The sequence below is a fragment of the Dryobates pubescens genome, chromosome 18 (assembly GCF_014839835.1).
Source record: "Dryobates pubescens isolate bDryPub1 chromosome 18, bDryPub1.pri, whole genome shotgun sequence".
NCBI lineage: Eukaryota > Metazoa > Chordata > Aves > Piciformes > Picidae > Dryobates > Dryobates pubescens.
Window position 1 is genome coordinate 4,853,823 of NC_071629.1, and position 26,669 is coordinate 4,880,491.

At 57.1% G+C, this 26,669-nt stretch overlaps 1 protein-coding gene across 4 annotated transcripts in view; it reads right to left on the reverse strand.

Moving 5' to 3' along the window:
- The window catches only part of STARD8 (StAR related lipid transfer domain containing 8), a 59,854-nt gene that overhangs the window by 4,619 nt on the left and 28,566 nt on the right, over positions 1-26,669 (reverse strand). For 2 of the 4 annotated variants that reach the window (XM_054169555.1, XM_054169558.1), the window contains 7 exons: positions 10,305-10,376; positions 9,069-9,150; positions 6,222-6,285; positions 3,880-5,264; positions 2,061-2,234; positions 1,454-1,613; positions 762-960 (listed from right to left, as the gene is read on the reverse strand). In XM_054169555.1, the coding sequence (XP_054025530.1) occupies positions 762-960; positions 1,454-1,613; positions 2,061-2,234; positions 3,880-5,264; positions 6,222-6,285; positions 9,069-9,150; positions 10,305-10,376 (2,136 nt within the window). Of the gene's footprint in view, positions 1-761; positions 961-1,453; positions 1,614-2,060; positions 2,235-3,879; positions 5,265-6,221; positions 6,286-9,068; positions 9,151-10,304; positions 10,377-12,146; positions 12,167-21,759; positions 21,905-26,669 lie in introns of those variants that run through there. The other 2 variants (XM_054169556.1, XM_054169557.1) reach the window with 2 other exon arrangements.

Here is a 26,669-nt window from a genome sequence, read left to right on the forward strand (position 1 = left end):
TTACCACTGGAGGTGAAAGGGAAAATAATGGTAAGGGCTAAATCATAGAATCAGTAAGGTTGGAAATCATCCCATTGGTCCAACTACTAATAAAGTTCAAGAGGGACAGAGATCTACTAGAGAGTACAATAGAGAGCTGCCAGGACGGTTAGGGGACTGGAGCACTGCCCTGTGAGGAGAGGCTGAGAGCCCTGGGGCTGTTTAGTCTGGAGAAAAGAAGACTAAGAGGGGATCTGATCAATCTCTATAAATATCTGAGGGCTGGGGGTCAAGAGGGAGAGGACAGGCTCTGCTCAGTTGCACCCTGTGATAGGACAAGGAGCAGTGGATATAAACTAGCACAGGAGAAACATGAGGAGGAACTTCTTCACTGTGAGGGTCACAGGGTACTGGAACAGGTTCTCCAGAGAGGTTGTGGAGTCTCCTTCTCTGGAGACTTTCAAGGCCCATCTGGATGTGCAGCCAAAGCTCTCTGTTCAGCCATGCAGATCTCCTTCCTCACCAGCTCTCTTTTGGGACCTCAGGCTCTATTCTTGTGCCTTCCTTCTTAAGGGAAGGGGTGAGGTGGGGGGATGACAGCTCTCAATGTCCCCTTGTTCCTTCCCTGAATGACCATACCTGGAGATGGCCTTGCAGCACCCCCATGATCTCCTGTCTCCCACTGAGCAGCCCTGCAGCTCCCCCCCCATCCCCTTCCTGGGGGTGCCCTGTCCCCTGTGTGGCAGTGGCTCCCCTGGGTGTCCCCAGCCCACCACACTCACACTGGTAGATCTGCAGGAAGGTGTCTGTCAGCTTGCTGGTGAAGATGGGCTCGGGCAGGTCACGGAAATACTGCTTGAGCAGGTCGGCCACGTCGTAGGCAGACTGCCCCTCGTAGCTGACGTGCTCGGGGCTGCTCTCGTTCATGTGCCGCAGCGCCTGGATCCGAGACTTCACCCCTGACTTACGGAAGATGCCAACCTGCCAGGGAAAGCCTGGTTGGAGCTCAAGGCTCAAGGGTGTCCAGGCTGCCAGTCTAGGAAGCCCCTTCCCCAAAGACCTCGCTGTGCTGCATCCCCAAGAAGAACCTTGAGTGATAGGTGGCTAAGGAGACATTGAGGGTGTGGGAACCCCACACCCATCAGCGGTCCTCTCCCTCCCCCAGGAGCCCCTGAAACAACAAACATCCCCTCCCCTTGCACTTCAGGCTCACTGCACCAGCACCCTTGGGTGGCTGGGCTACAGTACCACCAGGAGACCTGAGGAGGGTTCAGATGCTCAGGGTGACACAAGCCTGCAGGACCACCATGCAGGGCAGTGCTACATCAGGGGGACATCTCCAACACTTTGCCCTCCCACTTCACCACAGCCAAGCACCACAAGAGGAGAACAAAGGACCCTGAGAGGAGAATAAAAAGGACCCTGAAAGCCACTTTTGTCCCCCCTAAATTGCTGCCAGTGGCCATGGCCTCACCTGGTCCAGACAGCGGCTGCGGAGGTAGCGCATGGCCTGCTGGATGCTCTGCGGCAGGGGCTGCCCCGTCCGCTGCACGTTGACAACAGGGGGCACCCCAAAAACTGCCTTGTCCCTGTAGTCAGGGACTTTGCTTCTCTTCATGAACTTGGGCACAGTCCTGAGAGACGGGACAGAGAGACAGACATCAGTGCAATGGCTCCCTCAGCACCACCTCGCTGAGGGGAGCAGGACCCAGGCACCACACACACATCCCAGCTTCTGCCCCGCTTTGAACACAAGCAAGGCAGCTTCTGCACCTTCTATTAAGTCAAAATGCTCTGAAAGTTGGCTAAAATGGAACTCTCCATCCTGCTCTCTCACACTGCTGCAGCATTTCTAACACCTCACAGGCACCTGCAGCTCTCCTGGATGCCCAGGAGTCAGCCCCCAGCTCACACCTGCACGATGCCCACAGCTGTGCAGAGCGAGGCCAGCTTTTGGTTCAGCTCTTTCCATTCCCCCTTCTCCATCACCACACAGAAGCTGCTCCAGGATGCAGGGCCTGGGCTGGGAGACAGCACCCACCACGCAGGAACCATCCTGTTTCCCCTCCCCACCAGCTCACCACGTCCAGGCTTGCTTGTGGGGCACAGAGTACTTCTCCATGATGGCTGTGAGACGGAGCAGGGAGCACTTCTGGAGCAGGTTGAGCTGGGCAGAGGACTGGCGGTTGATCTCCAGGGAGGCAGAGGTCAGGCTGGGCCGGTGTGAGTTCTGGAAGCTGTGCCAACGCAGCTTTCTGCAGGGAAAGGCTGGTGGTGAGAGCTGGTGACCCCAGGGAAGGGCTATTCCCTGCCCCATGGCACTCAGTGCTTTGGGGGAAGGTGCCAGCCCAGGGATCTCAATGCCAACCCCAGTGCCAACAGTGCTGCTTCCTCCCCACAGGAGCTCAAACCCACTGCAAGGGTGCTAGGGAGAGTATGAGAGATGTGTGCTCTTGCCTCAAAGGTCCTCTCCCTCCCCCAGGAGCCCCTGAAACAACCAACATCCCCTCCCCTTACATTGCAGCACCCTTGGGTGGCTGGGCTACAGCCCCACCAGGAGACCTGAGGAAGGTTCAGATGCTCAAGGTGACACAAGCCTGCAGGACCACCATGCAGGACAATGCTGCATCAGGGGGACATCCCCAACACTTGTTTCCTCAAGCAGCAAAGATGCCCCAAGAAAGCAGTACTCTCTTGGGAGCCTGCTAAAACCTGTCCCAGGCTTGTAATGCTCTGCAAAGGCTCCTGCCCAGCTGTTCTGGGGCCTCTTCAAGCCTAGAAGGGCACAAGGGACATTTCTAGGTGACAAAAGAATCCCCATGTCTGCCTAGAGGCACATCACCCTCCAGTATCAGCCCAGCAGGATCTAGGGAATCCAGAGAGTTCAGAGAGTTTTCCAGGGAAAGCACAAGGGAGCACTGGAGCCTCCTTCGATGAGCAAATCAAACCCCATTTGGTTAGGGTCCGTGCAGGCAGAGAGGGAGCTCACTGCTTGGACACAGCAGCAGCAGGCAGCAGGGCTGGCAGGCAGCAGAGTGCAGCAGCCAGCAGAGTGCAGCAGCCATCCGTGCTGAGCTTCCCTGCCTCCACCACACCGTGGGGCTGGTCCACCAGCATCATCCTCCCTCCACTCGCTTCCGCCGCGAGGGTAAGGACCAGCAGCTCACCAGCTATGGGATATGGGTTGGGCACCCCTGCTGCAGAAGCACCCCTGGGAGGGCAGATGGGCTCATAGATATACAGAATCATTTTGGTTGCAAGAGACCTTTAAGATCATAAAGCCCAACTGTTAACCCAGCACTCTCAGGTCACCACTATACCCTGTCCCTTAGCACCACATCTACACAGCTTTAAAAACCCCCTCCAGGGATGGGGACTCCACCACTGCCCTGGGCAGCCTGCTCTGGGCTTTGACAACCATTCCAGTGCAGAAATTGTTCCTCATGTCCCACCTAAACCCCCTCTGGCACAACCTGAGGCCATTTCCTCTTGTCCTATCGCTTGTTCCTTGGGAGAAATGATCAACTCTCACCTCTCTCCAACCTTCTGCAGAGGGTTGTAGAGAGTGAAAAGATCTCTCCTGAGCCACCTTTTCTCCAGGCTGAACAGCCCCACTTCCCTCAGACACTTCTCACAAGCCTGGAGCTCTAGACCCTTCACCAGTTCATTACCCTCCGCTCAACACACTCCAGCCCCTCAATGTCCTTATGGAGTGAGGGCTCCAAAACTGAGCCCAGCATTTGAGGTGTGACTTCACCAGTGCCAAGCACAGGGCTTGCGGCGGTCCTCTGGCCAGCAGCACCATGGCAGCTCCAGGACTGAGGCCTGCCCAGGCGCAGCAGAGGAGGGGAGGACACAGCCCCTGCCCCGGTCCCAGCCCCGGTCCCAGCCCATCCTTACCGGCAGGGCCTGGTGAGCGACGCTCCCACCCCGGAGTCCCGGCGCTCCCGCACCTCGATCTCCTCAGCCTCGTTGAGGGAGTTGCCTGTGCTGTCAAAGTCACTGGTGGAGGTGCCGACGTCCGACATGGATCGCTCTTCAAAGTGCAGGTTGGAGGGCTCCCCTCCCGAGTCCGACTCTTCCTCCTCATCTTCCTCCTCCTCCTCCTCCTCTCCCCCATCCTCCCCAGCCAGGTCGGGGGAGATGGCTTTATACCAGAGCTCCACCTTCTGCTGGAGCCCCCACATGTGCTGCAGGATGTCATCCAGGTTCTCGTAGGTCACCTCCCCGTCCTCCTTGCAGAACTCCTCGCTGCTGCCGAACTCGGGCACGTTGTCGTAGAGGCTGAGACGGCTGCCCAGGGAGCTGCAGGAGCCCCGGCGGTGCCGCTGCCGGCAGAAGCTCCGTGGGGAGGACAAGCCCTCGCCGCTGCTGCTGCTGCTGCCGCCCGCACCCAGCCCCGCGGCGCCCTTCCCCGACTTCCAGTGGGCCAGGGAGCTGCCGCCCAAGGGACACAAGCTCTCGATGGAGAGGGATTTGGGGAAGGTGCCCGGCTTGTGGTCCCGGGGGATGTAGACCAGGCAGTTGCCGCGGTGCGCCTGCAGGGGCTGGCAGCCTCCCGCCGCCCAGTCGCCGCCGGCCGTGACGGCGCTGTCGTAGTCCTCCAGGTAGACCCCGCCGCGTTTCGGGTCAGAGCCCACCTTGTTCCCACCCGAGCCCAGCAAGCGGTTAGTCCTGTAGGATACCGAGAAGAAGCGTTTTTTGCCGTGGAAAGAGGCGGAGATGCCTTTTTTTGAGGAGCTGGTGGCCTTGGTGGCCGCGAGGTCCCCGTTGGTCTTGAGCGAACCCCATGCTGCCGCGGCTGCGAGGCTGCCCTGCGGGGCCACCTTCTCGTCCGGGCTGGCTTTCTCCTTGTCCTTCCTTCGGAGGGACTCGATCCTCTTCAGGAAGCTGCGAGAGCGTCGCTTCTTTGGCTTCTCCTTGGAGCCCTTGCCGCCGGGCTTCTCCGGCAAGGACCGCTCGCTCAGGCTGCAGCTGGAGGCGGTGACGGCGGCGGCGGTGGCGTGGATGGAGGACGGGGGGCCGGGGGGCGCCGCCCCGCCGCCCGGCGTGCCCCCCGTGCTGCCCGCGCTGCCGGCGCTGTGCAGCGACACGGCCTCCGGGTTGGTGCTGAGGTCTGTGAGGATGCTCTCGCGGCTGGACACCGGCCGCATGCTGGAGCTCAGGACCTCGGAGCCCTGGGAGAGGACATCAACCGACCCCACCCGTGACCACCTCCTGCTGTCCCTTTGAAAAGCCCACCGGTCGCTGATGGCACACAGGTCTTCCTCCTCAGAGTCTTCATTCTATGGGCAGTTTGGAGCAGAGGACAACCAATCAGTAGGAGCTGTGGAGGCTTGATGTGTTCCCCCCTACCCCTGGCACCCAGAGGGAGGCACAGCCACCAGCACGGCCCCCAGTGGGGAATGAAGCATCATGCAGAGCCCTGTAAACAAGCCCTGGTCTTCTTCAGCAGTGGAGGGCCCCAGGAGCCACCAGGCATCATTTGTATGGAATCATAGAACCATGAGATCATTTTGGTTGGAAAAGACCTTTAAGATCATTGAGTCCCAACTGTTAACCCAGCACTGCCAGCTCACCACTAAACTATGTCTCTGAACACTACACCTACACAGCTTTTAAACCCCTTCATGGCTTTTAAACCCCTCTGCCACTGCCCTAGGCAGCCTGTTCCAAGCTTTGACAACCCTTTTGGGGAAGAAATTGTTCCTCACATCCAACCTAAACCTCCCCTGGTGCAACCTGAGCCTGTTTCCATCCAGCCTCCTTTTCACCAGACTAACCAACCCCAGTTTCCTCAGCTGCTCCTCTCAAGACTTCTGCTCCAGACACATCACCAGCTTCATTGCCCTTCTCTGGACATGCTCCAGCACCTCAATGTCCTCCTCGTAGGGAGGGGCCCAAAACTGAGCCCTGTAGTTAAGGTATGGTCTCACAAGTGCCAAGTACAAGTCCTGTTCTGGTCCTGCTGGCCATACTATAACTGATATAATTATTTGGCCATGCTCAAGGGCTGTAGTGCACCAGGGAAGGGAAGTTGCTGCTTCCAGGCTGCTTCTGGATATCCCACAGGCAGTGGTGACATCCCTGATGTGCTCCATGCTCAGAGGCAGTCCTGGAGCACAGTGGGGCTGAGGCGGTCCTGGAGCACAGTTGGGGCAATTACTGACCACAGGATTGCTGTGCACACATCTCCCCACATCCCTCAGCCCCCCACCTGCCCTTCATTACCCAGGGCCTACCTGTTTACGCTGAAAGTGGACTTCCAGCTTCATGGAGGCACATGTGTTCAGGGTCATCAGCCTCCTGCAAGAAATGAGAGAGGCTTTACCCCAGTCCTGGTCCCCACAGCGCTGAATTTCCTCTTTTTTCTACTGTTTCTGTCTTAGAGCCCCTATTGTGACTCACCTGTCCCCCAGCAGCTGCAGCTCCAGGGATCAGGGGGACATGTGAAGCCCAGCACAGCTCCAGGAGTCCTGCAGGCACCCACACCTGGCTGCCACCCACCCAGGCACCCAATCACAGGAACCTTGGGCTTTGCAGCCAAGGGCTGAAACTGCTCAAGTGGTACAAGCCCTTGGTTGTGAGCCAGCAAGGATTTTGCAAGCCCAGCCATTCCCCACACAAGCACTGGGACACCCTGGCTGTGCCCAAACACCAGCAGCCACCCCAGCAGCCCATATTTGCTCTCTCACAGCCACAGCACCAAAGGATACCCGTCTCCCACCATTCCAGCACCACATGGGTGCTGGCCACCTCTCCAGTGGCATTTGCCACGCATCCTGGCACCTTCCACATGTTGTGGGTTTGCCTTGACCATGAGCTGGCCCCACAGAGTGCTGAGGGGACAGCCACATCCCCCACTCCACTGCCCATGGAGGAGCAGCCCCGTTCCAAGGGCTGCCAGGGGTGCTGCTGCTCCCAAGGGTCAGGGCTGGCCCCCTCCAGGCCCTTCACTTTTCTCTCACCTACAGCTCAAGCCTTGGCTGTTTCTTCTTTATGCAAGCCATTGAATCTCCAATTAATTAACTTTAATTAGCACCCCCATGAGCACTACAACAGGCACTTCTGTTCCAGCCTGCAAATACCAACTGCACAGCCAAAAAGCAAATCTCAGGGACAAAAACTTAGACTAATGCTCCACTTACAATCCCTCTGGAATGTCCCCCAACCAACAGTGTGGTCCTGCAGCAGGATTCAATGCAGTCCCCTAGCAGAGGGAGTGAGATGGGAGCACAGCTTGCTAGTGGGGAAGAGAACACATCCAGGGGATCCTTTTGGGTTTTGGAAGAACTGGAAGAATTTTCCAGTGTTCTTTTAGACCTTTTTGCTAGCCAGATGCTGCACAGGGACACCTCGGGGACCCAGGGACACCACAGGGAGGACTAGAACATTCCTGCCCAGCCACACTGGTCCAGCACAGGCATCTCAAAGCCATCCTGAGAGCAGGCAGGGATGAGCTGTTTTGCTTATTAGAGCAAAACAACCTCAGATGTTCCTGTGGCCATCCAGGTGATGACAAAAGGACCTGAAAGCTCAGACAGGGCAGGGTGGTCAAAGACCTCTCTTCACCTCTTGCCCTGCTGAGACCACCGGGAGGGAAAACCAAGAGCTCAGTGGGAAGCAGCACAGGAGATCCCCTCCTGCCCAGCACAGCAACCTCACTGCTGGAAAAACAAATAATAAGTACCAGACCCTTTTCCATCCCTGCTCTGCTCTGCTGGGAGCAGTGTGTGGGAGGCAGCGCTCGTTCCTCGGCGCGGAGTCAGCGCGGGGGCACAGGCGCAGCGCTGTGGCCCAAAAGCCACGGCAAGGCTGAGTCACTGCGTGCCAGCCTGACACAAAGCCCATCCAGGCAGACAGACCATCTGGACAGACAGCCTTTCTGGACACACAGCCCATCCAGGGCCGGGGGGGGTCCCTGTTTTGGGTGTTAGATGTTGCTGCGGCTGGCAGCGCTGGGATGCCTCCCCCCCGCCAAAGACACGCTGCCTGCCCACGGCCCCGCGGCATCTCCCGGAGCTATTTTGAGCCCTGCTGCTGCAGGGGTAGCCATGTCCTGGTGGAAAATGTTCAGGAGGGCTGTGTTGCCAGGCACCAGCACGACCAACGTCACACGAAGCCAGCAAGCGCTTGTGAGGGCAGGAATCCAGCCCAGCGCTTGTCTGGGGAAGGACCAACCAGCAGAGGCTTCACCTGCACAGAATGAACCCCACTGCAAGCTGACAGCTCCCAAAGCCTCACCGTGAGCAGCAGCAGCTCCTAATGACCTGCACAAAGTGCTAATTAGCAGCACTGAGATGTTCACAGAGCCCAGCAGACCCCTTGCTGGGTGTTCTCTCTCTCTTGCAGGTGGCACATAGCTGGTGGCTGAGTGAAACTCAGTCCATGGACATGATTTCATCCATGAGCACTTTGAGCTGAATCTGCCTTACACCAGCAGCTAAGCAAGGCCCTTTCACTGACTCAGAGATGTGGTTTCCAAACTCTGCTTTGCTCTCAGAGAGATTACAAAGCAGCCTTGCACAATAAAGCAACATAACCTACACCGTGGGCAGACACGGTTCCTCCCTGGAACCTTGGGCAGCTGATGGTGGAAGGGGAGAGTGTGGACAGACCTGGGTGAGACCCAGCAGAACTGGGACCCAGCAGTACTGTGTCAGACCCAGCAGAACTGGGTCTCTCTTGGCTGTTTTGCAGTTCAGCACTGATCAGTTCATTTCTAATGGAGCTTTAGGGGCTAATTACCCAAGCATGAAATTAAAACCCAGCCTGAAAGTCAGATGAAGAGAAGAATGGGAAATGCTTCTGCTCTCCAGGACCTCTGTGTTCAGAGCAAAACTGCTGTCACTTCCCTGGCACCACCCAACAACCAGCCATGCTGTCTCCCTTGAAAGACCAATGCACACATCAATACTTGCCCATTCCAAAAGCCTGAAGACTCCTTGTTCCAGAGGCAGTGACAGCACCAGGCAGGCTCTGAGTGGCAGCCAGGATGCACACTGAGCACCCAACAGCATCCCACCAGCTGTGGGCAGCCACCCTGAAGCCCCCACCTGCAGCAGTGAAAGGGTGTGAGGGTGAGTTACCTGCACAGGGATTTGAGGGAGTCCTGGTCCAGGAAGCTGTGGTCCTTCTTCACAGCACCGATGTCAAGAGGGAATAAGGAGTCTGGGGAGGGAAGTGAGAGGAAAATCAGTGGTTTCCCCCCAAGTCAGACACTTCAGCAGGCACAAGGGATGGTGGAAAGCATAGGGGGGAGCAAAAGGAGGAAGGACACCAAGGATGGAGAGCTGTTAATGAAGCTTTCGAGTGTGGTTACCAGGGGACACCCAGCCCTGGCAGCTGGGGAGAAAAACAGAATGAAACACTTGGAGGATGTGGAAAGCTTTGCACAGAGAGGCTGAAAAAGGGTCAGTTTATTCTTAGACCAGCAGCCAGCACCAAATCCTCACCCCTCAGGCTGCAAGAACTGCTGGGGACCAGCACCTGGGCCGGGTGTCCCAGCAGGAACCCTGCTGGTCCTTGCACGTGGCTGTGCGAGGCGTTTGCCCCCCAAAATAGAAACCAGAGGCAAACAGGCAGCCTGTAAAGCCATCAGTGGGGGGTAAGAGCGTGGCTCCTGTGCACGTGTGGTGGGGGGCGGTGGAAGTGCCCTGCTGAACAATGGCCACCGCCCCGGCCCACCGGAGACCTGGCTTCCCGCCATTGTCCCAGCCAGCTGCCCCAGCACGGCCCAGCCATCCCACCACGGGGTACAGCTGCAGGGCACAGCCACCGCCAGCCACCCGTGGGTGCGTGGCAGAGGCAGGTCTGATAGGGGGTCTGCCCACCCCCTGCACCCCTGGCACGTGATCCGCCCCAGGCGAGCCCCGCTGCGTCCTCACGAAGAGCAGAATTGCTCCCAGATAGCAGGCGAGGGCAGGGCAGGAGCTGCTGGATGTGTCAGCAGAGGAGGAGGGAGGAAAGCCTCCCTCCCTGCGTTACCTACCCGGGCTGCCTCTGCGCTCCCACCCACGGCAAACACTCATCCAGCTCCTGAGGAGCCGATGGCTCTCCAAAGCCCTGGCCGGAGCTGCCACCCCGGGGACTCCTCATGGCCCTGCCCAAAGGGGAAGAGTTCAGGAATGCAGAAGAGTTGACGGCATGGCCAGCTCTCCAGGCCACGGCCAAGGCTGAGGGCTTAAACTTTTAACACATGATCACATCACTAGTAAACAACCCTCCTCGTCTCCTCTCCCCCCCGAAGAGCTTCGTCAGCGCTCTCTGCAGCCACCCCGGGTTGAGACACAGCGCAGGCATCGGCAGGAGGAGGGAGCTCTCACCTTCGTACAGCTGGGCATACTGGGGGAAGCCTGCTGCTCGCAGCCAGGCACAAGCTTTCTTGGCTTCGATTTCTGAAAGAAAGCAAAGAACTGGCTTAAGAATCCCATCTGGCACAGCAATATTCCCTGGAGCAGCAGCCCGCACCCTGCCAGCTCCTGAGCATCCCACCTGGCAGCAGTGACGCTCCCCAGAGCCACAACCTGCTCCCCTCCAGCTCCTGAGCATCCCACCTGGCAGCAGTGACGCTCCCCAGAGCCACAACCTGCTCCCTTCCAGCTCCTGAGCATCCCACCTGGCAGCAGTGATGCTCTTCAGAGCCACAGCCCACTCCCCCCCACCTCCTGATCCCACATTCCATGTGCACAAAATCCAGGCTCACAAATAGGAGCTGGGTCATGCTGGTGGACAGTGATACTGTGCAGAGAGTGGAGGTTTGAGCCTAAGGGAGCAGAAACCACTTGGTTTAGCCTCCCTGCTAGCAGAAGGCAAAGAGGGGGAGGTAATGTAGGAGTGACAGGGCTGCAAGACAGGATTTTAACCTCCTGATGGAACATTTCATCTCTGAACCCACCAAACCAAACACAGCACTGTGCCAGGCAAGGGAGGAAGATCTCTGTTTTTAATAATTACTTCCAAGCTCATCAAAGCTTCAGGCTGGTCACTTTTGCAAACATCCTCCAGAGAAGCCTGCCAAGTGAACCTTTTCTTCTCCCTCCTCCTTCCCCTTTCCCATCACCCCACCTCTTCCTTCAAGCTGGCAGGCACCAAAACCCTGATGATTTCCTACACCCCCTGCCTGGTTGGTTCCCACCCCTCGCACACAGTCCAGCTCTCGCCCATCCAGCAGCCCACACCATTTTCTGGGAAGCTTCTCAAATTCACACAACTTGAGGGAAGACAGCCCAAAGCTCAGGCTGCCAAAGCAAGCTGCTGCCTGCTGTCAGTCTGCTGTGGTTTATGCTCCTGAGAGTGACAAACGTTTGACCTCAGGGGTAGAAAATGTGATGGCAGTTTCTGGGAGGCACCACCCAGCGCAGACTGGACCAAGGCTGGAGCCACCCAGAGCAGACTTCAGTGAAACACCCCAATTTCATCACCACCCATCACCAGCCTCAGCCCAGAGCTCTGCCTGAATTTCCAATTACAAAGATACAGCAAGGGACAAAAATAAAATGAAAGCTCCAAACAAGCAGTTCAGTTAAGGACAGGACCAAACCAAAACCCTGGACCCAAATACTTGGGAAGAAGTTTTGGAAGAAGCATCACTATCTGTGTCCAAAACAGTGCAGCTGTCCTTAGCTGGGCCATGAGCCCAGCTGGAATCCTGGGGCTGACCCCTCCTGCCCTCAGCTGGGCTCAAAACCAGTAATCCCAGTGGAGACCTCAGCTCTGGAGCCTGACCAGGTCAGCCTGGTCCCTGTGGAGCACTGCATCCCTCCTGCATATCCTGCCACCTCCACAGGGGCAGGTACCCTGTGGCTGTGACTGTCCAGCTAGGGGGGCTCCAAGACTTCCAAGTGGTCCATGAGTGGTCTTTGGGCACAGCAGCTCTGGAGAGCCCATGGATGGGCATTTGCCAGACCCTGCCAGACCCTGCCCTGCTCCACTCCACTCTTCCTTCACTCGTAACACAATCAGCAGCCGTGAGGCCAGCGTGGCCAGAGGCTGCAGCTCAGGGTGCCCCCAGCCAAGAACAGCACCACCAACCTCCCATTTGCCCTTGCCCTTGTCCTGACACCCCTGCTGCCCACTGTCCCCAGGGAGGGACAGGTCCAGCGTCCCTCTCGGAGAAGACAGCAAAGTGAAGGACATCCCGAAGCAGAGTCATGTGCCGAGCTTACCCCTGACGCCGGAGGGGCTGAGCCGGTAGAAGAGCATGGCCGAGGTGCCAGCCAGCGCCACTCAGCTGGCCAGGGGACACGCGGGAGCCAGGGGACAGCCAGCGCGGCCGCATTCACCTCACCGCGGGCAGCAGCCGGGCGCTGGGGCCGCAGTCTGCAGCAGGATGCTCCCAGCTTGGCTGCCCGTCGCCGGGTGGAAACGAGGAGTAGGAGCACGACATTTCCTTCCCTTCCACCGCCTCCTCCCGGCCAGGGGCTGGCGGGAGGCCGAGGGGAACCGGTCCTCTCCTCACCCCGTTTCGGAGCCGAGCCCCAGGCTTTGCCCACTGCAGAGAGTCCTGCATCCCCCCCGGAGCTCCACACAGTGGGAGCAAGCCCACCAAGGGCTCTGCCCATCCCCAGCAGCAGCCCTCCCCACGTCAAAGGGCTGGCACAGAAAAGGTTCCAAGTGCCCTGTCCCGGATGGAGCCAGGGCCAACTTCCTCCTCCTGCCCGCCCTTCCCACCGACGTGCTTTCCCAGGGATGTGCAGGAAAGGACGGGCAGGTTACCACAGGGCTTGTTCAGCCTGGAGAAGAGAAGGCTGCAGGGAGACCTTATTGTGCCCTTAAGCGCTCAAAGGGGCCTGTGAGAAAGCTGGGGACAGACTCTTTAGCAGAGCCTGTTGTGACAGGACACAGGGTGATGGTTTCATCTAAATGAGGGAGATTCAGACTAGATGGAAGGAAAACATTTTTTACACTGAGAGTGGTGAGACCCTGACCCAGGCTGCCCAGAGAGGTGGTGGATGCCCCATCCCTGGAACCATTCCAGGTCAGGTTGGATGGGACTCTCAGCAACCTGCTCTAGTTGCAAATAGAGTAGAGTAGAATAGAATAGAACAGAACAGAACAATTAACCATGATGCTGCTCTACTAAGGTGGGGGTTGGACTAAATGACCTTTAAAGGTTCCTTCAACCCAAACCATTTCATGACTTGATAACACATGGGTGGGTGGTGCACCCACAGCTGGTGAATGGGCACATCTGTGGCAGCAGCACCAGGGCCACAGCCAGCTGCTGTGCACAGGGTCACCCATTGCCAGCCATGTCTCCAGCCCTCCTCAGCCAAGGCAAGGTGATGGGGTACCCAAATCCCACACCAGACACCTGGTAGCCTCTGCTGGAAATCCAGCCCAAGCCTCAGGGAGGCTGCTTGGGGAACCCTCTGCTGCTTCAAGCCAGCAGAACTGTAGTGGGCAGACAAGCCACAAGCAGCAGCGGTGGAGATAGGCTTCCCATGGGATTGTGTCTCCAGAGGTGTGGATTTTCTGATGCTTAATCAAGGCTCATCACACACTACACACCCTCAGCAAAGTCAGGAAGACAGTCTTGTTGCCTTTTCTGGTCAGAAAAAAACGATTCTCATGAGCTTGTAGCAACTTAATATCTTTGAGATCTGCACTTTAAACGTGGCGGAAATGATCCCATTGGAATTGTATTGCGGGAGGAGCAGGCAGGCAGACACCGGCAAAGCACGCCCACAGCCTGTGCTTCCCTAAGGAACAAATCCCACCAAACCCAGCCTGGAAGGAGCCCAAGCACACTCCGTGCAGGGGCAGCTGCTGCTGGGGAGCTGCTGGGCAAGGGCACGAGTTGTGTGCCAGCCACACGCCGGCTGCTGGCACTGCAGCGCTGCTCTCCCAGGAACCCTGATGACGGTGAGACACAAAGAGATGGCAGCACTCCCACCCGGGCTTCACAGAGGGGAAGAGGAGCTGGTGGCTTCCTGGAAGCCTAGCACAAGCCTTCTCTGTCCCTGTCTGCATTACCCAGCTGTCTGCACCAACCTGTCAGAACCCACCTGCCAGCCACCTTCACCCACCTCTAACAGAGCAGCGAGGACACACAAAGCTGCCAGCCTGATCCACAAATGCAGGCAGGCAAGGTAGATGAGAGACCCTGTTAATGGCTCCCACTTCAAAGGAAGCTCTCCATGTGAAATGAGCACTCAGCAAGCCTCTGGAGATCCCCATGGACCCAGCACCAATGCACTCACTGGACAAAGCTCCTGATGGTGCACAGCCCCTAAGAGCCACCAGACAATCTCCTCCAGGCAAAGACTCTGTCCTTCTCCAGCAGCTGCTGAGGCTGAATGGTATTTCCCCAGGAAAAGGCATCCACAGCTGCTCTCCTCATCTCCTGTGCTCAAGCAGGGGCACACAAAACTGTGGCCCCAGTGCCACCGTGGTCAATGTGCCACCATGGTCCATCAGAAACACCCTGAGCAGGTTGAATGGGGGCAGCTCCACCAACTTGGCTGCTGCAAAGCAACCTGGGGATGCAGGGCAGTGTGTCCCCTGCTGCAGACTGGGAACCTGGAGCCCCCAGCACCTCCCAACGCAACCAGGGCAAGGGGAAGAAAGAAGCAATCATTTTGCTACTGAAAGTGGAAGCAGAGGATGAAAACCGACATGAAAGTGGGGGAGGGGGGGGCAAAAAAGAGGACAAAATCCCACCCACCACCTTCCTGCACTGCCACAGCTCCGTGGCACATCCCTGGGTGTAACCCATGGGAAGGGGAGCACTGAGACCTCTGCCAGGTCCATGGTGGCTCTGGCAGGAACAGCTTCTGCCCATGGGGTGTCTGGAGCCTCACACTTCTCCCTCAAGCGCTTTTGGGGCTGCAGCTCTGACACAGAGCAGGCGTGGGTGGGGGGAAAAGCCTGAGAGATGCACTAAGAGCTCTAAAAGGAGCTCGCTGGCAGCCAGGAGGCCAGGGCAATTACAGGCAGGAAAGCCACTTCCCAGAACCCCCACTCTGCACTTTCGCTTTAGGAACCAGCAATCACAGGCAGGCAGTCACACCCCAGATCCCAGCCTCTCACGGCCAGGTTCCAAACGCCCCATAAAAGAGTCCCCCGCAGCCAATTGGAGTGTAAAAAGCAAACCACAGCCTGGGACTGCCCACATCTTACCTCATGGAAAGCCCCGCGGCGCTGCCGGGGGGAAACTTCTCCTTTCTATTCTTTTGGGTGTTTTCTTTCCGTCCCCCCTTAAAGTAAGCTGTTGCCTGCACCAGTGACTATGCAGGAGTGGAGCTCAGCTTCCCTTCCCAGCCCGTGGACAGAAATATTGGCCTAATTTTAACTGAAGTGACACAAAATCCTCACACATCTCCCAACCCAGGGCTCTGCACCTTCGCTGCTTGAAAGCCTGAGAGGCTGAACCACCACCGTGTGGGGCCTGAAGGAAACCAGCTAATCACTCTGGAGTCTGAAACACAGCTATGCCACATCACCATCCCACGGGAAACACCGACCCAGCTGCTGCTGAAACCACTGGGGCTGGGGCTTTACCTTCTAGGGAGGAATTCCCTCTGCCTGCAACACACAGGGCAGCGCTCCCAGCAACCAGGGTCCAAATGCAGACCTCTCCATGTTGACTGAAGGCACCCCTCTCCCTCAGGAAAATCATTAAGGGAGGGGAACATCTTCTTTATGAGGACAGACTGAGGGAGCTGGGGCTCTTCAGCTTGGAAGAGGCTGAGAGGTAACCACATGAATGCTCAGAGAGACGTAAAGGGTGAGTGCCAAGAGGATGGAGCCAGGTGATGCCTGGTGATGCCCAACAACAGGACAAAGGGCAATGGGTGGAAGCTGAAGCATAGGAAGTTCCATGGGAACAGGAGGAAGAATTATTTCCCTGTGAGGGTGACAGTACACTGGAACAGGCTGCCCAGGGGGTTGTGGAGTCTCCCTCTCTGGAGATCTTCAAGACTCACCTGGATGAGTTCCTGGGTGACCTGCTCTAGGTGATCCTGCTCTTGCCGTGGGGGTTGGACTGGATGATCTCTCGAGGTCCCTTGCAGCCCCTAACATTCTGTGATTGACTCACCCTCAGCCACCTGCCCAACTCTGCCAGGCCTTGCTGCCCACAGCGGGCTGGGCTCGTGGAGCCCGAGAGGCACCGGCGAGCGCTCCACGGCCACGGGCATCCCCCGGCCACGCGCGGTCTGGCACTCAGCACCCCTCAACGCCAGCTGTCTGCTTCCAGCTCCCAGCACCATCCAGCAACCCGGGGAGATTCCCAAGCTGCCAGCAGGGAGAGGGCACGCAGAGAGGAACGGGAGGCGGCTGGAGGCTCTCCCAGCCGCGGCGGCTGTCCATAATTAACCTTCCCGCGGTAAATCGGGCTCCCGAGCCTGGGGAACTGCTCCTTGCTACCGGAGCCAGCGAGGAACTGTTCAAATGCCTGCGCTGCCTCCGGCCCCAAAACGTCCTCCCTGCTCCCAAGGACGTCGCTCGGGGGGTGGCACCGCGCCACGGGGTGATGACACTGCAGGGGCGCCGCCAGCCCTCGTGGTTACCAGGGCCCACCCTCACCCTGGGCACGGCCCAGACAGCTGCTGCCTGGGGCAGGTGAGCACAAGGGAAGTCTGAAGGTAAAAGTGATCCTAGAGGCAAAGCGGAAGTCGGTGGCCAGCACCTGCGAGGGTGTCAGTAGCCGAGCTCCAGTTGGTACACCCAGGGCAAGAAGCCATATGGTCACCCATGGGGCAGGGAGACTGAAGCTGTCAGGTTTCTGGGTCACCTCATGCACCAGCCTCACATGCCAGTCACCTCAAACTCCTTCAATTCCCAGCTGCCCTCCAGCCACTGGCCAGCTGCCCTCTCTTCCTTCCCCATAACCTCAGGGCAATAGCCAGCTTTGGAAGGTGCTCATGCCCAGCGTCCTGTGCCCTGGACAGCAGCAAAGCTGGGCAGCACCTACTCAGTACAGGACAGTGGAGAGGAAGGAAAGGCCCTAGGACACTGGACAAACAGTGCTCTGTTTGTCGTCAGAGCCAAGTTCCTCTATAACAACACAAGCCCCACTCATGCCCCTAACCTGGAGCAGAGGCAGGTCCATGCAGGGTATGCCTGGATCCCACCCTGGGCAGTCCAACAGCAGCCTCCCAAGAAGCATTACCCCCCCCACACACCCCTTATCTCTGCCCTGCTCATACCTTGGCTCCATGCCAGGGCTGCATGTAACCATCGTTATCAACTGGATGTGACAGCTTTGGTGTCTTCTTTTGCAAATGAGCCAAACAGGAGCCTTGTGCCTGGTTTATTCTGCTCCAGAGAAAGCTAAAACACAGCCCTGTGCACCCAAAGCAAGCAGAACCTTGTGCTCTGCAGAGCAGAAACACAACTCTCAGACCTCAGCCGTGAGGAAGCCCAGGGCAATGCCAGAGTTCAGCTCCGAACTATGACCAGCCAAAAAGAAGCTTCTCCCTTGGGGGGACAGCACCCAACTCAGGAGCTGCATTGGACCTGCTCAGGGAACACCCCCAGTTCCATGGGGACCACCATCATGTCCACCAACACCACCTGGAGCAATTTAAATTCATGCTTGCAGCCTTTGCTGTGGGTGAGGAAGATGGCAAGACACCACTGAAGCAGCCACATCAGCCCCAAGAGAATGAGGCTTCACCATGTCTCAGTGACATGCAAACACATTTGTTACCTTCTTTGCCTTAGAAAGGGGGGAAAACTCTCTCCTCTCCTCTCCTCTCCCCTCCGAACCTCTCCTCTCCGAACCTCTCCTCCTCCCTCTCCCTCTTCCTTTCTCCTCTCCCTCTCCTCTCCTCTCCCCTCTCCTCTCCCCTCACACTTCTTCCCCTGGGGTGTTATTTTAGATCAAACAGTTGAACACCCAACATCCATGTTCATGGGGTGCACCAGCTGCTGGAGAGGAGAAACCTAGCACTAGTCCTGCCTCTTGCTAAGCAAGTCAGAGGAAGGAGGATGTGGCCAGTCCCCTGGAGCTGGTGACTGCTCCTCTCCCTGGTTTTAGGTCACACACCACATGGCAGACAGAACAAAGGCAGACCTGTGTGTAAGCCAGCTACAGGGGTGCCCCAGAGGACAGATGCTCCCCACAGGCATCTCCGCTCCTCAGAGTCTTCGGTCATCTCAGGCCACCTTCTTCTGGCCCTCAACCTGCTCACTGGAGCAGGAGCCCTGCAGTCACTCAGGGGTTAAATGTCCTGTGCTGGAGTGCTGCAGCTGCAGAGCAGATGTTTGGTCAGAACCAAGGGATGGAAAGGGCACCGAAACAAAGGGCCAGGAAGGTGAGGACCCTGATCCATCCTCCCTGCCTCCCCCACCTGCATTTTCACAGCTGCTCTGACTCCAGAAGAACAACAGACACGGCAGGAACCATCCCCACTCTGCACCCTAGGGACCACAGCGGCCAGTCCCCCTCAGCAGGAGCAGGGGGCCCAGCAGAAGCCTCAGTTTCCATGACTAAAGAAAGCAAAGGCAAAGTAAGCTCAAGGGAGAGACAGCCTCCAGCTCCAGCTCACCCTGCACACCACCCACAGAACACCCATCAGCACCAGCACAGCCAATGGTTGATCTCTGGAGTGCAGTTACTGTCTTCTGGTGGGCACCAGACACATTACACCCTGCCTAGGTTTCAGGCTCAGCTTCCCAGTGAATTCAAGAGTTAGAAAGAAGGTGTCTGTGTGGCTGGAGCTCCCAGCAGTGATACTGGTGGGGATGACCACGCTGCAGCAGTGGGATCTGTCTGGGGGTTGCTGCCCTTTACTGAGTGAAGCCACCAAGACACCCCAGTACAGCCCCAAAGAGCTGAATGGAAAAGGTGGCCCCAGCTGTGGAATGAAGAAGCAGAGTTTCACAGGTCCATCTGCACTGCCCCCTTCCACACACTCATGCTCCAACAGCCCTGTGCCTGCAACCAGGCAGCCAGCTCTGTCCAAACACAGTTCCTCTGCACACAACAAGCATGGGATGTATGTTGGCACACACCTACAGATTGCTGCTGCTCGGGTGGCCACGGTGGCTGGGCCCTCTCATTCCTGCTACTGGACACCCAGAGGAGAAGCAGGATGAAAACAGCTACTCAGAGGCTGAGGAAAATCAATCTGCCTTGCCCATCCTGTCTCCCACCCCTTCTAAAACTGCACTGCTCTCTTCCTGTTGGTCATCCCATGGGACTCACACACACTTTGTTTGGAGGAGCAAAACCTTGTCCTCTGAGGACAGCCAGTGGTGCCAGAGCTCGGCGTCAGCAGCACAGGGCACAGTATCAGTCGGATGCTGCAGGTACCGGATGAGATCACACTTCCCTGATGAGGGGGGATGGCATCATGCATGGCTTGACATGGACAACAACAGAAGTCAGTTTTTCTGGTGCTTGGCAGAGTGTTGGATGCAGCACCCACAAAATGATGCACTCTTAGCTGATTCGCACCTCCAGCATGCTCCAAAGGTCAAGTCCAGCGAGCTGCATCCCGCTGCTGATTTTGCCACGTGCAGTATGAGACCCAACACGAGCAGCACCAAGGCAAGGAAGGTCAAGACAAAGGAAAACAAGACTAGTTTGACTAACAAGCCAGAACTATCAGCTGCTCTCACCTTCGCAGTGAGCTCTCAACTCCACAGCGCAGCATCTGCACTGATGTGCATTCCCACCTGCAGCCGGTGCAGCCTGCTGTGGTTTCTCTCCTGCATGACAAGCTCGGGAGCCATCCTCAGCTCCTTCTGTTAAATCCAGACATTAAAAAACCCAATCCCTCCCTTCACAGAGGAGGGAATTTCCTCCCTCTTGTGTGCATTTATTTAGCCTAAACAGCAGCATGCGTTACCAGAGGAACCCCACGCAGCAGCACTCCCTTGTGAGCTCTGCAGCTTTTTCCATGCCACACAGAATCATGAACCCACCCAGTTCCCAGCTGAGGAACACACAGGCTCCTCTGGACTGTGGTGGGAGACCTAAACCCCCCTGGGGATGGTAAGCATAAAGCCAGAGCTGCCACACGTGCCCTGGTACAAAAAGATGGCTTCACAAGGGGGAAATGGGCACTGTTCCTCTGCAGAGGCACACAGGTTGCTTTGGGGCTACTTTCATTGAGTCAGAGAATCACTCTGCTTGGAAAAGACCTTCCAGATCATCAAGTTAAACCGTTATCTAACTCTCTCAGGGCCACTACTACCCCACATCCTTGAGCACCACATCTAGATGGCTTCCAAACACATCCACTGGTGGCAATTCAACCACTTCCTCAGGCAGCCTGTTCCAGTCTTTGACAGCCCTTTTGGGATGCAAGTTTTTCCTAATGCCTCACCTAAACCTCTCCTGGCGTAACTTGATGTGACTTTCTTCCCTCCTTAAAGGCTGCAACACAAAGATAAGGCAGAATCACACATTTCCCCATCTCTGTGCACTAATCAGCCTCACCAACCCCCCTCCTGCTGACTCTGACAGTTACTCCAAAGCCATCCCTCCTCCTGCCTGCTACATGCCCTCAAGCAGCAGCCCATGGGATTTGCTGTGGCCAGGCTCTATCATGTAGTCCCTGCATCCACTGGGCAGCATGGGCTGGAGATGGGCAAGAGAAGGTGCTCAGTGCTTCAGCACAGATGCCTGCATGTATGCTGATTGTTCAACCCGAGAAAACCCTACCCCAGGTCAGAGAGACCTCCGCAGAACTCAGGCTTTGAACCCCACGAGGTCCTGCATGTGCAGCTGCCCACACAGCAGCCCTTGCCCTGCAAAGAGCACACTTCAGGTTCACACACAGCGTGGCCCTCCCAGCCTCCTCCCCAACGGGGCCATCCCCGTGCAGCCCCCCGGGGACAAATGACAAATCAAAGCATAAAACCAACACCAAAAAAACACCCAAAACACCAAAGTCCAAGTTTCACAAAGCAGCTAAAGACCACTTCTCATGTATTGGCAGGTCTGTGTACTCTGGGGCAGGACCTTCACCCTGCCCATGGGACCTCTCTGATCTGCTGAGTTCAGGGCTCAGTTAGAGTCTGCACCGAATGTCCAACAGCATGGCCCAGTATTACTCACTGTGGCTCAAGATGGCATTTCCCTCCACAGCTCACAGCCCCGAAGCCCTCTCCCCTCCCTCTCCCCCCGCCTCCCCCCCAACGCCTTCCTTTCCTCTCGCTTTGAACTGCTTGCAAGCAAACTGGCGTCGGCAGGCGATGCCACGTCCCGCGGCACAGCTGGCACCGGTGCCGGCTCCCGGGCTCACGGAAAGGCATCTTGGCTTGGGCTCAGGAAACAAGCCAAGGTTAGAGGAGCTGGCATGCCCTGCGACCACCACGCTGGCACCGACTTGGCTGACTCCGTGAGAGCCCAAATGCTGTAGGGCTGCAGAGCTGTTCCGCCAGCAGCAGCTCAAGGAGGGAGCGAAGGGGTTTGGCAGCACAGCCACAGGCACCCACGACTCGAACCAGCCTGCTCTCTGTCGCTTCTACTTCCCCTCCTTCCTACCCCACACAGCCGCACCCTCACTTCTCCTGCCTTATTTCAGGGGGCTCCCAAGAGCAGCCCCTCTCTGGCTGGGCAGATCCTACGGATCATTTCCAGGCAAAAAGAAAGAAATCAAGGAAAATCTGCCCTGTTTTACAAGGGGGGAAAAAAACACCCCAACACCACACCAAACGACAGGCTCTAACCCTGCCCTCACCCTGCCACTTGAAAGCCAAAGCAAAGAAATCCCTGAGAAGGAAAAAGTCGGTTTACACTCTCCCCTCTGCCCCCACAAGAGCGTTTGCTGGCTGAAGCCTCCCAACGCCAACACAAAGCTGGGACACGAGCAGACTCACCATGGCAGAAGCTGTTAATCCTGGCTTTGTTCATTGGAAACCGTGGATTAAATGCCGAGAGGAGTATCAGCATGACCACCAGCCTCCTCAAGCCCCCTCCTCAGCCAGCCCGGGCGCAGCGGCCAGAGGCAAGACCTCCGTCCCAGCCAAGCCCTTCTCGCTGGCGGTCAGCCGGGGAGCTCCCGATTTTTCCATGCGCGCCGAGCTAATCAAGTGTGCCCTCATGGACCCTTCTGCCCGGGCAGCGTCTCATTCCCGCTTGGAAGCGAAGAGGACATCCCCTGCCGCGCCGAGGCTGAGCCGCCGGGAGCGCGGGGGTGGGAGCCGCGGGAGCGCGCCCGGGCGCCGAGCGGAGCGCACATGCTCGCCGCACGCCGCTTAACCGCTTCCAGCTCACCGATCCCCGCCCGAGCTGTGGGACAGGCTCACTGCCCCACAGCAGCCATTCCTGCGGCTCTTCCTCCGAGCGTCAGAATCACAGCATCACAGAAAACATCCGGTTGGAAGAGGCCTCCAAGATCGTCCAGTCCAACCTCCGACCCAGCGCTGCAGGGTCAACGCTAAACCATGTCCCTAAGTGCCAGGTCCACAGGCTGCCTAAACACCTAAACATCCCCGAGCAGGGACAGCAAGGTGGCCCGTCCTGGCCGCTGGATGCCCGTCTCAGCTGGGCAGCACACAGCTTTCAACTGCAGCTGGAAAAATTGGGGATCAAGATGGTCCCAGAAATCCATGGTGGAAGTTGGAAGGGACCTCTTGAGATCATCCAGTCCAACCCTCCCTGCTAAAGCAGGGTCACTCACAGCAGGTCTCCCAGTACTGCAATGTCCAGGTGGGTTTGGAATCTCTCCAGAGAAGGAGACTCCACAGCCTCTCTGGGCTGCAGCACCCTCACAACAAAGAAGTTTTTCCTCCTGTTCAGATGGAGCCTCCTGGGTTCCAGTTCATGCCCATTGCCCCTTGTCCTGTCACTGGGCACCACTGAAAAGATTCTAGCCACATCCTCTTGCCCCCTGCCTTTTAGCTGTTGGTGGGCATTGAGAAGATCCCTTCTCAGTCTGCTATTCTCCAGGCTAAACAGCCCCAGGTTCCTCAGAGAGGTGCTCCAGTGGTGCTCAGGTGTGAAACATCCCACAGAGCTGCAATTAGCAGACCTCAGGCTCTGGAATTGGGATCAACCAGGAGTATGTGGCAGTGCCCCTTCAGTGAGCCAGGAGGAAGGAGAGCAATGGAGACCACTAGAACCTCATTTCCTATTCCATCAAATGTTGACTCACCAAACCCCTGACTAAGGGCTCCTTGGGGTCAGCTGTTGCAAGCTGCAGGGCTATGTGTGAACACAGCCCATCCTGTGTGCAGATGGAAAAAACTAAAAGCAAAGACTAATGTCACACATTTCCCACTCCCCCAAGATACCAAAGAGAAGTGAAAGTTTTAGAAGCAGATGGCTCATGAATGAGAGCAGGAGAACTTGCCATCCAAGATCTCTAGACTTAATTGACTCATTTTCAGTATGTTCTTGGTCTGTGCCCAACCCCTCAGTGCTTCACCTTGCTCTGGGACTGCTCCTTTCCTCCATGAAGGACTTGGCAACCTTTCCAGGCAGAGTGAAGCTGAGGGAACCACCACTGTCAAAGCAAGCAGCTCTGGTTGACATGTAATCAGTCTCCACCATGAAAAGCACATCCTCTGCAGCTGCACTTCCCCAGGTCAGAGCTTTTGGCATCAATAATTTAAAGGATGAGCTGTGAGATGCCCTCAGTTGAGCAGGATCTGGGCAAGGGAGAGCCCAGATCCAAAGCACAGCAGGCTGGTAAATCCATCTGTGAGCAGACCTTGGAGAGGGGTGGGATGAAAAGCCCAGCACACATCAGAGCCGGGGTGTCCAGCTGACAGCAGCAACCCCTGTGCAGATGGGGAGGTGTCACAGCAGCATCCAAGTCACCAGTGATCATGTGTAAAATTTCCACCAGCTCTGGGAGTCAAAAGCCACTTCCAAAAATGATCTCACACCCCAGAAATGCTGGAAAGCACCAGGCCTCAGGACAGCCACGCTGCTGCCCTTTGGCATTGCTGCAGCAGAGGGTGCCTTGGCCGCTGCCCGCTCCAGCTCACAACACATGCTCCACCAAAGCTGCTCCAGGACCCCCCAGAGATATTCTGACACAGCCCATTAATGAAATCCTTGAACCCAGAGGTCTTGATCCTCCTGGGATGGAAAGCAAGACCTCCCCTTACAAAGAGAGCGCTGCTGAAAGCCGTCAGAGGGCTGGGCCAGGCGATAACAAATAATGCTGCTGCTATTTCGCTGGGGAAAAGGCCTTGCTGTGCAGACAGACACCAAACCCAGCTGGCACTGGAGGTGCAGGAAGCTGGTGCCCAATGCCCACAGGGGACACACCACCCACCCTCACACCAGCACTGAGACCAGGTGCCACGCACACATCCTGCCCCCTGCAACACCCTCCCCTCCCCCCAAGGGGATTTGTGTCCAGCTCTCCTCAGGAAAAGCCTCTTCCACCGCTCTCCTGGCCAGACCTTCCTGTCATTAACGTTACTGTGGGGCCACAGAAGGAAACCAGTCCGTCATTTCCAGCTTCAGCAAGAGCTGCAGCTGCCTCCAGGGCCTCCAGTCAGCCAACATCTGGAGGTGGGGGAGAAGGCAGGACAGAGCCTTTGCTGGCTCCAATGCCACAATGGCTGGAGCACACTGAATTGCTGCCCAGGAGAGGAGGCTGAGAGGGTCTCTGAACACACACCTCCTTTGGGGGCACAGAGAAGGTCCCAATGACACTGTTCCTGTCACCCATGGGAGAAAGGAGGAGCTGGCACAGCCCACCCATCAAGAAGCTCCTTTCATGTCCTGGGGAGCTGCTGCCTAAAGAATTGAGGGAAGGGTGTCCCAGCAGCAGGAAAATATTGGCATGAGGACCTGTAGGCTGCCTTCTCAACTCATGCTTCTTCTCCAGTTGGACTTCTGACCCATCTGATGGCTGCTTGAGCCCAAGACCATGACAAAAACATGGGGGTCAGAGTAAAACTGTAGGGCAAGAGTGGATGGAACCAGATAGCACAGACTTGTGGTCATCTGAGTCAAGCAGGAGTCCACAGCCATTCTTCTCTCTTGGGTTGTTTTTTTTCCCCCACTGGAAGAAGATGGTTCTGGGGCTGGAGTGAAAGCTCAGGGTTCCTCCTCCTTACGAGAGGGCCAACAGACACCTTGAGGAGCAGTTTTAAAGGTTGTCACAGTTTTGCAGAGAGACAAAGGAACATTTCAAGAAACTACAGAAGTGTCCTTGCCAGGAATTTGGGGAATGTCAGGGAATATTACAAAACAGGATGCAGAAGCTGGCCCCAAGCGATGTTATAGACTCATATGCTGGCCTGACAGTCAAGAACCACGGGAATGGCAAACTCAGAGGAGCTGGCACAGCCACCTCTGCCATCCAGCCCTCTCCACAGCCCAGGCACAGCCCAAACCGTGCCCCTTGGTGTAGAACATGGCATCTGCTGAGGGGCAGAAGCAGCCATAGAGCCTGCCCACAAAACAGGGGTGGAGGAGCTGAGGGTGCACGGAGGGAACTGGAGCGCGCCGTGGTTGAAGGACAGTCCCAGATGCCAGAGCTTTGCTGCATGCAACAGGAAATGGTTCCAGAGATGGCTAAGTGACTCTTCTTCAGCTGTGTTAATTAACCAGCTAGTTCCCAGCCTTCCAAGGGCACAGGAGCTCACAGTCCCTGCACAGCTCTTGCTGCTGGAGGGAAGTTGTGACGCCGAAGGCGGCGGAGCCGGAGCTGTGGCTGCAGGCAGCAAGGTCAGCAGCGGAGGAAGAGCTCCTCAGCGCCAGGCCAAGCAGAAGGCCATGTGTTAGGAGGCAGCAGGAAGCCCTGATCCAACACAGGGCCCGTTTGCAGGAGCAGCAGCAGCACAGAGGCCAGTTCCTGGCAAGGCAGTGCCTTCTGGCAGGAATGGGCATGTTTGCTCCCCGCTTCCCTCCCGTGTGAAAGCCCCTCTGTGAGCAAAAGGAGATCTGTCACTGCGAGACCTGCTGGGGGTTTCTTGCCGGGCTGCACAATGGCCTCGCTTGTGCTCGCCGCCGGACGCGCCAGGAGGAGCCTGCTGCTAAAAGCAGGCGAGTTCCCCTCCTGACCACGGGCTCAGGAGCAGGGCTGATGCTCCAGCCCGTGTCTGACGCTTTGTGGGGCTAGGAAAGCCCTGACCTGAATCAGTTACACCGGAATCTCCACCTGCAATCGCACCCGGAGGAGCCTCTCCAGTGACGCCTCTGCCACAGCGCCCACGCAGGACAGGGGAGCCACGGGAAGCCTCCCCACTGCTGCAGGGCAGGAGGACCAAAGCAAAGGGTGTCACGGTGTTCACACAGCTCCCCTTGCCAGGAGGAGCCCTCAGCAAGGCTGAAAGCTTGTACCATGCCATGCTGCAGGGTAAGACACCTCAGCAGCCACCATCCCTGCTCCCCACACCTCCGTGGGACTGCCCACCCGTGGAGGGGCCACCTCAGTGCCCCACTTGAGTGCTTTCCACGGCAGTATTCTACACCTGTAAACTCCTCCAGCGTCCTTCAGAGCAATGCTTTAAGCATCTCCTCAAGCAAAAGTTACTTTTCCATCTCACTAGCATGCAGGTGGTCTCCTGGGGACCTTTCTGAGGCAACCTTTGCCTCAGAAAACTTCTGCCCTGGAGCTGCAGCCCAGCATCGTTTGTGGTAAAACAATCAGCTCACACCCTTCCAAATCTCATCCGTGGCTATTGTTGTGAGTCACTGGCTTTTGGCTCACTCGTGTGTGTGCCCTCTGAAGGGACGCAAAGCTCTTCATTAACAAGTGCCTTTCGCAAGTGCTTAGAAGAATGGAGTGCTCGGCTGCTTTGAAAGCTTCTATCGCCATCCC